This window comes from Cibotium barometz, chromosome 31 (assembly GCF_041138505.1).
Source record: "Cibotium barometz isolate CiBa-2024 chromosome 31, ASM4113850v1, whole genome shotgun sequence".
NCBI classification, from domain to species: domain Eukaryota; kingdom Viridiplantae; phylum Streptophyta; class Polypodiopsida; order Cyatheales; family Cibotiaceae; genus Cibotium; species Cibotium barometz.
Genome location: NC_141076.1, coordinates 6,753,326 through 6,767,039, shown reverse-complemented (window position 1 = coordinate 6,767,039; position 13,714 = coordinate 6,753,326). Strand labels below are relative to the sequence as shown.

At 41.3% G+C, this 13,714-nt stretch overlaps 1 protein-coding gene across 1 annotated transcript; it reads left to right on the top strand.

Moving 5' to 3' along the window:
• The first annotated feature begins 8,553 nt into the window (after nucleotides 1–8,553).
• On the top strand, nucleotides 8,554–10,036 carry LOC147620451 (protein ENHANCED DISEASE RESISTANCE 2-like). The gene has a single exon (XM_086824673.1). It carries the CDS (start codon nucleotides 8,704–8,706, stop codon nucleotides 9,664–9,666), a length of 963 nt encoding a protein of 320 aa, XP_086680799.1. The 5' UTR covers nucleotides 8,554–8,703; the 3' UTR covers nucleotides 9,667–10,036.
• Nucleotides 10,037–13,714: the final 3,678 nt, after the last annotated feature.

Sequence of the window (13,714 nt, the reverse complement as noted above, 5' to 3'; positions counted from 1 at the left end):
AATATACTCTCCCATTGTGCAATTGAGTCTTGATCTTGCTAATCCTCTTGCTAATCTCTCTCCCTAATGCATGCTAGTGAGTGTGTGTGAGTGAAGTGAGGTGAGAGGAGGGACGAGGACCCGTAGTGCAACGCGGTGGTGTGACAATGCTCGTGGAGACGCGGTGGAATTGCTTCTCAAAGAGTTGTAGAGCTTGGAGACCTCAAGGGTTACGAGTTTGGCCATTGGAAAGGTCCTCACACGACAGTTGTGGTTCACCACAGGTAATCTCTTTTTGGATGTGTTTCAAGGAGGATTAGGGTGAGCCATAACAGCAACTTCTCACTTTTAATGTCATTCTGCTTTTTGTAACAGTCCTTTGACATGTGTCCTAGTTTGCCATAGTAATAGCACTCTATGCTATTTGCATTTTTATTTCTTTGCTAACCACCTCGGCCTCTTTAGTTCCCCTTGCCTCTAGACCGCGGTCTCGTCCACCTGTGTATGATTGCTGCTGTGAATCATTGGATTGTTGTTGTCCAGAATTCTGATTTCCTTGTTGGCCACCACCTTGGCCTCGACCACGGCCTCTCTACCTGAATTAGAGTAGAAGGCCTGTTTCGACGTGTTCTTGCTTTGTGAAGAAGAATCCTCACCTAAAGCCTTTTCTTCTATGATCAGCATAGATATCAAGTCCCGAAAGTTGGGAATATTCTCCCTAACTGCAATGGAGGTCTTGAATGGCTTATACTCTTTGCCAAGCCCATTTAGATAGACACTCACCAAATCATCATCCTCCACTGATACATTGATAGACCCAAGGGATTCAACAATTCCCTTGATCTTTAAGGCATATTCGTTGATGGACATGCTTTCCTTTTCCACAGTATGCAACTCTTGCTTTAACTGCAACTTCCTTGCCTTTGTGTTAGTTTGGAACATCTGAACCAGATTCTACCATGCAACTGCTAGAGTGTTTACATCCTGTATATGTCCCATCATAGTGTCTGTGACATTAATTGAAAGCCAGTACATGACTTTTCTTGCACCCCGATTCTAATCCTTGAATTCCTTTATATCTGCAAGAGTGGCATTCTCCTCAGATAACTCTAGAGGCTCCTCATTGTCTCCTTCTACATAATCCTAAAATCCTTTACACATTAGGAAATTGGTCATTCTGAACTTCCAGAGGCATGGAAGTTATTCTTATCTAGCTTCTCACTAACAATCTGATTAATTTCGTTAGATATGTTTTCCTGCAGTAATCAGACAACTTTTGTATGCAACCTGTAATACAACACTATCTCCCGCTACAAACAACAACGGTAGTTCAGCACAGCCTGTGTGTTACCAAATGTGACCAGAGTACATGTACAGACACCCAGTATCAACAATACATGTGCAAACCCTGTTTACGCTTCCAAAATGCACTACTGCATTGCAATAACCAAATTTTGAGTAGAAACAGTTCTCTACCAGAACTTCCAGAACACTGCCAAAAATACTTTGCAGTGACAAAACGGGGACTGTAATGCGCCCGAAATGCGAATCTTGTAGTAAAAACTCTGTCCAATAGCACTATGACAATATACTTACCCTGTAGCTTCGCTCCTGCGAAGACAGCTCCTCAATTGGAGATGTGTAGCTCCTAGAGCTATTGAGGGGGTGTTGTACCTAAACCAAGAAGAGGAAAGAGATGATGGTGCTCTTACCCATGTAGTACCGCTTCCTTCCTTGCTTGTTCTTACCTCTTGCTTGCCTCCTTAGCTCTCACACGAACCATGCTTTGATACCATAAAGAGAATGTGGGGGACAGGGAGAGCTTCAAACCCTAGCAAGCAAACACACACATACAAGAGAGAGCAAAACACAAGAGAGAGATGGATAGCTGAATTTTCCTCTATCTTCTTCTTCTCTACTCAACCAACATAAAATAAAGATAAGAGTACACACTATATGGGTTAGTACTCAACTACTACAACATACAAGGGTTGGTCCATAATGTGAACCCGACTAAATGAGCTGGTGCTATAACTATGCTAGTCTCTAGTAATCCAAAATGGTTGTCACACAGCCCGTCATCCCACTGGCCACATATCACCCATAATCTCACCAACCATGCCAGTGGTGTAGATGCGGAAGCTATCACCCAAGCGGGTCATCAATGTCCACCGTAACACTAGTTGAGCTTGATATCTCAACATCCCTCCCTCCTTGCACACATGAAGGCATTGAGATAGGAGTTAAGCTTTCCATAGCTCCTTCTCTCATTTCTCTCTACCTAGCTTATGGAAAGCTCCACTTGGGTGACACAAGTTTTGGTGGACTGAGTCCCTAGTGACTTCACATTGAGGAGTCAACCCTGTCTTAGGGTTGGCTAAGTGCATGTTCCTGAACCGATCCTTGCATCTTCTCCTCTTCTTCTCTCATGCAAGAAGAATGCTCATTTAGGTGAACACCGTCTATAGCTAAAAGGTTGTAAAATCGACAGTCACTATATCCCTATTTCTAGCAGTCCATGGAAAGTTGCATGGTTGTGTGGGGCATGCCCAATATTTTTCTAAGTCCCAAAAATACCCGACTTACTATTTTGGGCAATCTCCATTGGTCATCTACCAAATTTATCTCTTAGAACTTTGGAGAAATTGGATAAGATCCTATTTTTGAGTTCCCCTTGTGGAGAGGTTCTTCTCTAACTTTAGATATGGCTAGTGCCTTTCATTGTCTTCTACTAAGCAAGGTGAAGTTGGCATCTAGATTGGTTCCTGCACTTGCAGTATAGAGAGTCACACTTTAAATGTTCTTGGAAATATCTTATCAACTCTTTACTTTGGCTCCACATGGAGTTGCAAGATTCTTTCCTCATCTGAAGAAGACGAAGAAATGTTTGAGGCAGTGCCCTCACCTAAACCATCTTGAATTGTCACTCGGTCCCCCTTTTCCTATATCTTTGTGTCTACATCTTTGGGTCTAGGGGTGACTCTTGCCAATTCCAAAATTTCCTTACGTTCTAAGACCCAAGTTTATCCTTGAACTCTTTGTGACAAGAGGTGGATGCCTCTTCTATTATATGTGTAATTGCTCTTCTCATGCTTTACATCCTTGTGATTGTGTTAAGAGGGATTGTTTGCACAAATCCATCTCCCTTAATGAGTTAATACTTGGTAATAGTGTAGTTTCTTAGGCTGGGCTTGATGAGTTAATACTTGCTAATGTTTTAGTTTCTTATGCTAGGCTTGATGAGTTAGTAATTGCTAATGTTTTAGTTTCTTGGGTTGGGCTTGATGAGGTTATTGTAAGAGGTTTGATAATAGTGTAGTTTCTTGGGTTGGGCTTGATGAGTTAATTCTTGCTAATGTTTAGTTTCTTGGGCTAGGCTTATGAGGTTACTTAGAAGGGACAATCCATGTACATGTGATCTATGCCATAACTTGGCAAAGTAGTGATACTGATGGTTTACTTGGAGGTGCAACAACTATAATCTTTTTTATAAAATATTATGTGTGCACACCATACACCTCCTTGCACGTGTCTTAAATTTTCACATTTAGTGTTAGTATGATTAGTAAGAAAAATGGAACACCAGACCTCAGCTCACATCTTGAGTATAGATTTCAGTGGCATGTATTGTCTTTTCCTAACCCTACTCTCCATTGTTGGTTTGTTTGTTGCATGAGGGCTACAACAAAGCTCTTATATTAGTGGTGTAACAAAGTGATTCATTTCCTTTCCAAAGAATGCCTTTGATGGCTTGGGGCTATCTTATAACACTGTCCCCATGAAATTATCATCAAATTTAATCACGCTTTGACATAGCATGGCTCAAAAGATCTATTCTTTTTTTAATATAAAGCAATATGAAATGTGGAGTGTTGGATTCCTTCTATGCTTTAAATATAAAGCATCACATAATGTGGAGTGTCAAATTCCTTTTAGGAATCTTCTTGTCAACATCTAAATTACAAGTATTATGCAATGTGAAGTCTTGAATTCCTTCTAGAAATCTTCCAGTCAAACATCTTATTAGAGAATTTATAATGCAGGTATCTTACTCTATTGCGTAACCACAGATCGATTCCTTCCCTATTATTATGTAGTCATAAATCCTTCTCTAGCTATTTTATATGGTAAAGCTGATCCATGGGGTTTCATTGTGGATGTAGGTATTTCACTCTATTATGTAGTCATAGATCGACTCCTTCTCTAACTATTTTATGTGGTAAAGGTGATCTATGGGATTTCATTGGGTTCCTTGTGTCGGTCGAGAATACCTGATTGTGAAGGAAAGGGTTCCAAATCCGCCTTATCCTCAGGTTTTAGTGATGAGAACCATTGTCAAGCTTTTCCCTCCACCATGGTGAGGCCAAAGGTGCTCCCCCTTAGATGGTTGTTTGGTTGATCACGTGCATCACACATTTGATCAAACACTTACAAGTGTGAATTAGGATCTCCCATTTCATTGAATTTTTCCATTCCATTATTTATTTCAATGGAATGGGATCTCCCCCTTAGATGGTTGTTTGGCTGATCACGTGCATCACACATTTGATCAAACACTTACAAGTGTGAATTTTTCCATTCCATTATTTATTTCAATGGAATGGGATCTCCCCCTTAGATGGTTGTTTGGCTGATCACGTGCATCACACATTTGATCAAACACTTACAAGTGTGAATTAGGATCTCCCATTTCATTGACCTTTTCCCTCCACCATGGTGAGGCCAAAGGTGCTCCCCCTTAGATGGTTGTTTGGCTGATCACGTGCATCACACATTTGATCAAACACTTACAAGTGTGAATTAGGATCTCCCATTTCATTGAATTTTTCCATTCCATTATTTATTTCAATGGAATGGGATCTCCCAAGTGTGAATGGGACCTTCCATTATTTATTTCAATGGAATGGGATCTCCCAAGTGTGAATGAGACCTTCCATTATTTATTTCAATGGAATGGGATCTCCCAAGTGTGAATGAGACCTTCCATTATTTATTTCAATGGAATGGGATCTCCCAAGTGTGAATGAGACCTTCCATTTCATTTAATAGGATCTCATTGCTATCCCCTCCCTATTTTCATCACTAACGTGAGAATCCCTTCCATCAACCCTCCCATGGGTGGTGCTTGAGTTGGTTAAGATTGACGAGGATAGTATGGATACATATATGCTGGTGGGGTGTGACCTATGTTGGGTATGGTGTATGTGTCTACATGGGATGCTAATAATATTGTGGGGTGTAAGCATGAATGGCTATACCTTAATGAGGATAATAGCATCTCCCTAGGGTGTATTCTATGCCTACTATTCCTAGATGGTGTATGTGTCTACATGGGATGCTATAATATTGTGGGGTGTGACCTATGTTGGGTGTGGTGTATGTGTCTACATGGGATGCTAAAATATTGTGGGGTGTAACCACCATGAATGGCTATACCTTAATGAGGATAATAGCATCTCCCTAGGGTGTATTCTATGCCTACTATTCTTAGATGAAATATTATTTATTGTGCTCTCGATGTTCCATCGATTCTTGGATTTATCCCAAGGGAAAAACCACTTGAGGTGTCTCTACTAAAGAGAGAACTATTTTTTGAACTACACCCCAACATATTATTTTTCCACTTTCTTGCGTTTTCTTCTTTTGACTGAATCATTCTCCACACTTGTACCTTCATTGTGTGCCTCTTTATCTCCTCTAAATGAGTCCTCCTATTGTATCTCCTATGACGTGCCAAAGGGGTGTTGCAGACCTCGGATAGGTGTTGTAGACCTTAAAGAGGTGCTATAGAGACCTCATAAAGACTACAAAGAGGTGTTGTAGACCTTAAAGAGGTGCTATAGAGACCTCATAAAGACTACAAAGAGGTGTGAGAGGGAAAATGCATCAGTTGCTATTATTCTCATTAAGGTATAGCCATTCATGGGGCTACACCCCACAATATTATAGCATCCCATGTAGACACATACACCATCTAAGAATAGTAGGCATAGAATACACCCTAGGGAGATGCCATTATCCTCATTAAGGTATAACCACTCATGGTTACACCCCATAATATTATAGCATCCCATGTAGACACATACACCATACCCAACATAGGTCACACCTCATGGCTTATTTTCCTTGCAATTGATGTCCCATGGAACCTTAGGAGGATGTGTGTTTTTGGGAGCTTGATTTATGCATTTGATGAGTGTTTCCCATTTAAGGTCCTCTTAGATAGGCTCCCTAATTCAAGGATGAGGGAGAAAGGGTTTGTTTCTTCAGTATAAATGTGTGTGTGTGTGTGTGTGAGAGAGAGAGAGAGAGAGAGAGAGAGAGAGAGAGAGAGAGAGAGATTTGTTAAAGAAATAAATATATAATAATAGTGAATAGCGCTTGAAAAAGTAAAATTTTTTAAACTAATGAAATAAAGATAATCGGTTTTCTTTATGAAAAATGATGCTTGCTAGGATTATAACTCTTATATGCCAAAGAGAATCCCTTTAATAAAGGCATGATCACTTTCCTACAAGATTTCTCAATGTGCGCTACTAAAAAATACATCAAACCTCAAATTTTCAAGCAATGTGCGCTACTAAAAAATACATCAAACCTCAATTGGAAGTGAAGAGTGTGGAAGTGGTGGTAGTGATGTGAAAGTGATGGTTAAGAATGACAAACGTTGACATTATCTGATTTTGTTTAAACTGTAGATGAGTAAAATGGCACTAACAAGCTTGTACACCATTTACTTTGGGAATAAAGAAGCCTTAATGCATGATGTTGACATGTAGGCCTAGTCTCTCATGGACTCATAAATTTTGTATAAAATTCTGATTTGTGCTAAGCTCTCTTAGCTTGGACACACTTTAGAATGGCGCCTAGCTTATCACTTTGTCTTTCTATTCATCTTTTTCTTTAAATTAATACTAAATGTTTTTTTGGTTTACATTTGGAAAATTAAGACCTTGGTGGTAGTTCAATTTTGCTTTATCAAAATAAAGAGATTACAAAAAATCTTGTAATCCCTTTTGCTACAATTTATTGATTGAGGGGTTTCATGTCAATAACGTTTTTCTAGCTTAATTCTTTTCCTAGGTCCTCCTTCTTTCTTGAGTAGACCGGCCCTTTCTAGTAGTTTCATAATGACCCTTTTAGGGGACCATTGGAAAGTGTAGGTGTAAGACCTAGTGCCATATCCATGTTCTCTCTCTCTCTCTCTCTCTCTCACACACACACACACACACACACACACACACACACACACACAAATAAGGCATGCCTTTCTTAAAAGATCCTTCTCTCGTTTTATGGGTAGTATATTATTATCTCCGTCTCTACACTTAATAACATTGTATGCATAATAGATTATTCTCTCCACATCTACACTTAATAACGTGTGTTGGAGGATCTTTTTAACAATGTATAATACACATAGGAATTGTAAAAGCACTTGCAAGTTGCAAGTATCTCATCTAGATCTCATCAAAGGTGGAGCGAGAAAATGACGAGGCAAGGGGAAAAATCTAATAAGGACAATGAGAAGGAGCACACATTAATGGTGGAGACAAAGGATCGAGAGCTCATATAAGTGGACATGTAATATTGTAAGGCGAAGGTGGGTTATGTATTAGAAGCTTAATAATAAGGTATTCCGAAATTTCCTACCACATTTTTATATCCTAACTTCTCTTTTTCTTTTATAAAATTTTCCATATGTAAAGAAAGCCCCATTTTTATGAAACCACTTGAAAATAAGAGAGAGAACTCTAAAGAAAATTCTTATGGATGCAAAATCTTAGAGGGAGATATCTAAAATATATCCTTGTGGATTTTAGTTTTTTATATAGAGGAAGGCATGAAGAAAGGAGTAAGAAGAAAGAGAACATGAGAGGGCTTACAAGAACGGAGAGAGAGAGAGAGAGAGAGAGAGAGAGAGAGAGAGAGAGAGAGAGAGAGGATCTTAGATAAGGAGATATTAATCAGCCACATACATGTCATAGCCATAGCTTGAATGGACATAAGCAAACTAGTCAACCCAAGTTAAAAACATGAAAAATAGAGAGAGAGAGAGAGAGAGATCTTGCTGGGGTGGGTGACTCTACTACGAATACATACTCGTTTGAAGTTGGGGGGAGAGAGAAATTTGGCTGCTGTGCAGAGAAGAGGAGACAAAGAGAGGGGGTGGGAGAGGCCCTACATTTTCTGCTATTCGTTTAAAACTGGAGAGAAAAACAAAGATAATAGGGCACCATCATCGAAATTTGGTATTAATTTATGAAGAATATTCCTTACTTCTTAAGTTTGCCTCAGAATTTGGCTTAATCAATCCTTACGTTTAAGTTACTTTAGGAGATAATTTCTTTAAATAAAAGAATAGGTGTGACATGTGTATTTAATGTACATGGGCATCTCTCTCTCTCTCTCTCTCTCTCTCTCTCCACATGTGGCCTAGGCTGGCATCACAAAACCTTGTAGTTTATTAATCGCGTCCCCTACCTTAATGTGAAAAAAACCTCTGGGGAACCTTTCATGTGAAACGGCCACGGCCAGGGGACCACATAAAGCGTCGCCCACCTTACCTTTGATGTTTTACCATTCTCATGTACTCTGTGCTCTACAGTTTAGCGTATCCTCCTATCCACGAGCTTCGAGTTTTCAGGCTATGGCAGAGCCTCCTCCTCTACGATTCTGACCCTCCAAAGTCGCAGTAGATCTTTGAAATTTCCCTGCAGATTGATGGCTTTCCTTGTCGATGGCGACCATGACCTTGTCAACCGGAAGGGCGAGGGCGAGATACCGGAAACTGGCTCGAAGTCCGTCTGCAGATCCGAACAGACATCCTTCGACTGGAAGGAGGAGGTTAGACGAGGAGGCTCCTTACTGGAAGTTGACCTGGAAACCGGCGTTAAAGGCTGGGCTTCGCCACCGGGTGGCCTGTTTCTGGTGCGGGGGAACAACTATTTTGCTAAGAAGCAGAAATCTGCAGCCGGTGAGTGCCTCCTTAATCCCTTAGGAGTAGACTGGCTGAAATCTCATTACAAGCTGGACCATGTCCTGGGTCGACCGGACAACCGGGTAATGCAAGCCCTGCACAGAGCTCACACGCATGGACATGGACTCAACGCTTTTGTCTTTGCTGTTAACCTGCAAGTACCTGGCAGAGACCATCATAGTGCCATCTTTTACTATGTGTGTGAAGACCTTATCCCCCATGGTTCCCTCCTCTATCGCTTCATCCACGAAGATGATGCCTTCCGTAACAGTCGGTTTAAGCTCATCAATCGAATAGTCAAAGGGCCGTGGATTGTCCGGGCCACGGTAGGAAACTATGCCGCCTGCTTGCTTGGCAAAGCCCTCACGTGTAACTACATCAAAGGACCCAACTACTTAGAGATTGATGTCGATATTGGCTCCTCTGGCCTTGCAAGTGCTATCCTGCATCTTGCCCTAGGGTATGTCAACTCTGTCACAGTAGATATGGCATTCTTGATCGAAGCTCAGGCAGAAGAGGAACTGCCTGAGAGGATCCTCGGAGCAGTCAGGGTATCACAGATAGAGATGGCTTTGGCTAAGCTCGTAGAGGATTGCCGTGAAGCATCTGCTGCTGTGCCACATGTGCCAGCCCATGTGTCACCGTGGAAGAAGTTAAGCAGGAGTCTCTCACTTCTCGGCCAGGGATCAAAACCTGCTAAGATTTAAGGCTGAACAGGGTTAAAAAACGAGAATAAAGAGGTGGCAGCAGTTACCACCATGGAGCCATGCCATCCAACATGAGAAGGATGCCATGTTTTTGCCGGCCCTCTTAAGTAAGGGCGCCTTTGGACTCAACTGGTCCCTTTCATCTTCATCTGTACACAAATTTTGTATCATTGCAGAATCATCTTTGTGCGGGGAGAACATTTTCCCACCATTTTGCTTCTCTTGAACTTTTGAAGTGAGGGTTGCATTCCCATTTCAGCACTAAATGTGGATGTGTAAGGGTACTTTGTCGCCTTTTCTTGCTCCTTTCCTTGAGATGCCTCATTTACATGTATATTTCCTTTGCTATGTAGTATATAAAGCTTATACATGTCTTGAATGCAACACATTAACCCCTATCTGCCTCCCTTTGTTGAGCTATTGTATTGGAAACTATTGGAGATCTTTATGACATTTCGTGGAAACCAGCTTCAATTCAGGACCTCAAGGTCAAGTAATTAACTTATAACTTGGTGGCAAGTGCATACCCTGCTAGGCAGAGAATAAAAATGGATCCTTCTTCATGTTCTCCATGTAATCATGGTACGTAGTCACTTTGTGTTGACCTTGAAAGTTGTGTTTCTATGGCTTTGTCTTGATGTAGGACTGTGTCCTCTTTCATTTGAATAGTGTGGGGCAAGGCCCATAAATGCCCTATTGAATTTGTCAATCATGAATGCCTTAGTCCATAAAGACGTGAATTCCGTTTTGTAAGGGGTTTCTACTATTTGTGCCTCAACTGAAAGACTGTAGTGGTGTTGCATGTATGCCAGTGTCCATCTCCACATTACCCCTTGGTTTGCCGATTTCCATTAGTCAGCACTTAACCCTTCATTGAAGAATGTTAGGGTTGAAGGTTATAGTTGTCAATTGCTAGCCCTTAATCAGGATTATGAACTTGGCAGTACTTCCCTAAAATGCAAAGCCTGAAGGGAAATATGGACCGATTGGGCAGTGTTTTGGGCACCTAGACAAGGGACTACGAGGTGGCCATGGTTGAGGTGAGTGCTGGCAGCATATAGATTACTCTTGTTCCTCAGAGTTTGTCCAGCGGGCAGATATAAAAGAGTTTTTATGGAATTTCAGCACGCAACTTCCATTCGTGTTTTCCCGTTGCTGTAGTGAAAATGCGGATAACGAGGAACCATATGATTGAATGCTTGGGAAGCCTGTGCCCACAAGAATTCATGTAGGCATCCATTAATAGTTGTTGAACTCTATGCAAAATTTCCCCTAGTGATATGGTTCACCGCTCCTTGTTCACTTATACTGCCCCATACATTGGATTGCATCTTCCAATTGAAGTGAAATATAACAGCAAGTAATCACTAGTCATGAGTTAGGATGTGTTTTCCATCGTATACGCTTATTGATGTTTTGGTAATATACTAGTAGGTTATGTAACAACTGGAGAGTAGGTTAGGTAAACTCTTCTTCCTGTACCTACTTTTGTGTGTTTATTATCGAAGTTGATTAGCATTTTCTTAATTGTATTAATTAGCACTAGTCATACTTGGCTTTGCCACGTATCAAAGCATAAGGTTCATTGTGAGGTAAGACGAGCTTAAGAAGGCCTCATGTGACATAGGTATCAAAGCATTAGGTTCACTGTGACCTAGACAAGAGCTTAAGAAGGCCTCATGTCACATGGGTATCAAAGCATTACATTCACTGTGACCTAGACAAGAGCTTCACAAGATCCATGTAGTATATGTCACATTGGAGTCATAGCAGTAGGCATGAGGTTTGCATTATTAGAGTTTAGTACAACCAGATCTTGCAAGTTGAGGGTTAACTTTTGCATGTGTCATGCTTAGATGAAATAGGCAAGGTCTTCTTCTACATACTTTCAAGCAATACATAGCTGGAGAGCATTGAATCTATGATGGAGAGGTATCAATAGGAGTATGTGATCCAGCAGAAGTGGTGTAGGAAGAGCCCTAATACTTGTGGGGTATTCCAACAAATGCTCTAGGTCTTAGATTGGTCCAATTTGAGGGTGTAGAATTCCTCAAAGTCCCAAAGGTTTGCCCCAGAATAGTAGATGGAGCCTTTTCTCAAGAAGTCTAAGGGCTCATCATTTGAGTGAGAAGAGTGGGGATGTTCCGAACTCACTTAAATGTTAGCCAGCCTTAGCCGAATTTCAAAGGCTAGCAATTACTTGACTAGGTTCAAGTGTCTCTTTGAATCCAATACGAAGGAGGGTGAGTGTTATGTAAGAAAACACAACAGTGGAGGTAGGATCAACAAAGCACTAAATTGCAGAAAGAAGTGGAGGGTACTCGATACTACTATTTGTAAACTTTGATAATTGATGGCTATCAGTCCACCCTAGGATGTTTGATAACGATTTAGACAGACTTTGGATGGAGGATGTCTTGCTTACTAAGCAACACAATGAACTTAATGATAAACTAAGGTTGCCAAACTAGGCTATATATAGTCCTCGAGGTTGACATAGACGTAGGTCGGTCTTGTCGACTAACCCACAACTTGGTCCAAAATAACCAATTTGCCATTGTCATGTGCACAGTGTGTATCTACCGTGTGCTGCACGCACACAAGACTAGCATCGAGGTTTGGGGAAGCTTGGAGCTAGGCAGGTTGATTGGCGAGCTAAGTTAGGGATAGACTAACGGGCGGGCACCCAAGTATGGACGGGCGGGTATCCAAGTGTGGACGCCCGATGAGTCTATAAAAGGGTGGCCAAGGTTAGTCATTAGTCATATAGAGTCTCGCGTGTCTTTGTGAGAGCTCTATGGTCAGGAGCCTGGATCTAGTGCAGACGTGCACCTGCTTTATGCAGCCGAGGTTGGCAACAGTCTCGAGGCCCGCAAGGGTAGCTTCGTGATGGTATGGGACGTCACGAGGTAGAGATTGGTCGGTACGTTCATCTAGTTAGCTCAGCTCGTGGCTCGGTGGGGACAGCCAAGACTTGTGGGCTTGCCCACGGCTGTCAAGGTTGGGAGGTGAGTTAGGCATGCACCCCCTTCATATTTGTTTGGTTTGTTTGCAGGTTTCGAGTCTTGTACTAGGAGCGTTCTACGAGGAGATCCTATGGGAATTAGATAGTGGTATCAAAGCAAGCCTTGTGAACGAGCAAGTCGGTAGGTAGAGAAAAAGAAGTCGAAGAAAAGGTATGAGTTCGATAGATTGGTCTAGTCATATTTTTTCTTTTGAACATAGGAACACCCAGTATAGTATTTTAGGTGATTGTATACATCCCTCTCAAGGACCTCTTGTAAATACCGTTGATTTGGTAATATAATGGATTCTTCTTTATATACTGCTTTCCATTGTGTATTGATTTCACTTTCTTCATTTCTCATACCTTCTATGGATGTCGATGAATTAAGTGTATTTGAAAGCAAAGAATTACAGAAGATACTTGATTCGTTTCAAGATGTATTTCCTAAGGAACTGCCATCGGGTTACCACCTGGAGAGCAGTAGATCATTGCATTGACCTGATCCTTGGTGCTCACCTTGTTAGTATTCCACCTTACAGGATGAGCCAAGCTGAGGAAGATGAGTTGGCCAAACAACTCGAAGATTATTTGAGGATGGGCCAGATCCGTCCAAGTAAATCACCTTGGGGTGCACCTGTGTTGCTTAGGAGAAAGAAAGACAACACTTGGAGAATGTGTATAGATTACAAGAGATTGAACAAGCTGACAATTAAGAACAGTTATCCTCTCCCTAGATCAGATGACCTGATTGATCGGTTAGCCGGAGTGAAATATTTCACGAAGATAGATTTACGTATTGGCTATCACCAGATATGTATTCATGAAAGGCATGTTCGAAAGAACTGCCATGGACTAGGTATGGCCATTACGAGTTTCTCGTATTATCTTTTGGGTAAATCAATGCTCCAGCCACTTTCCAGCAAATGATGAATGATCTTTTTCGTGAACATTTGGAAAAATTTGTGGTTGTGTTCCTGGATGATATTTTGATATATAGTCGTACTCTTGAGGATCACGTTGTTAGACACCTCATGATTGTCT

What these genes read in the sequence shown, in the direction of transcription:
- LOC147620451 (XM_086824673.1), top strand. Translation starts at nt 8,704, where the DNA reads ATGGCTTTCCTTGTCGATGGCGACCATGACCTTGTCAACCGGAAGGGC.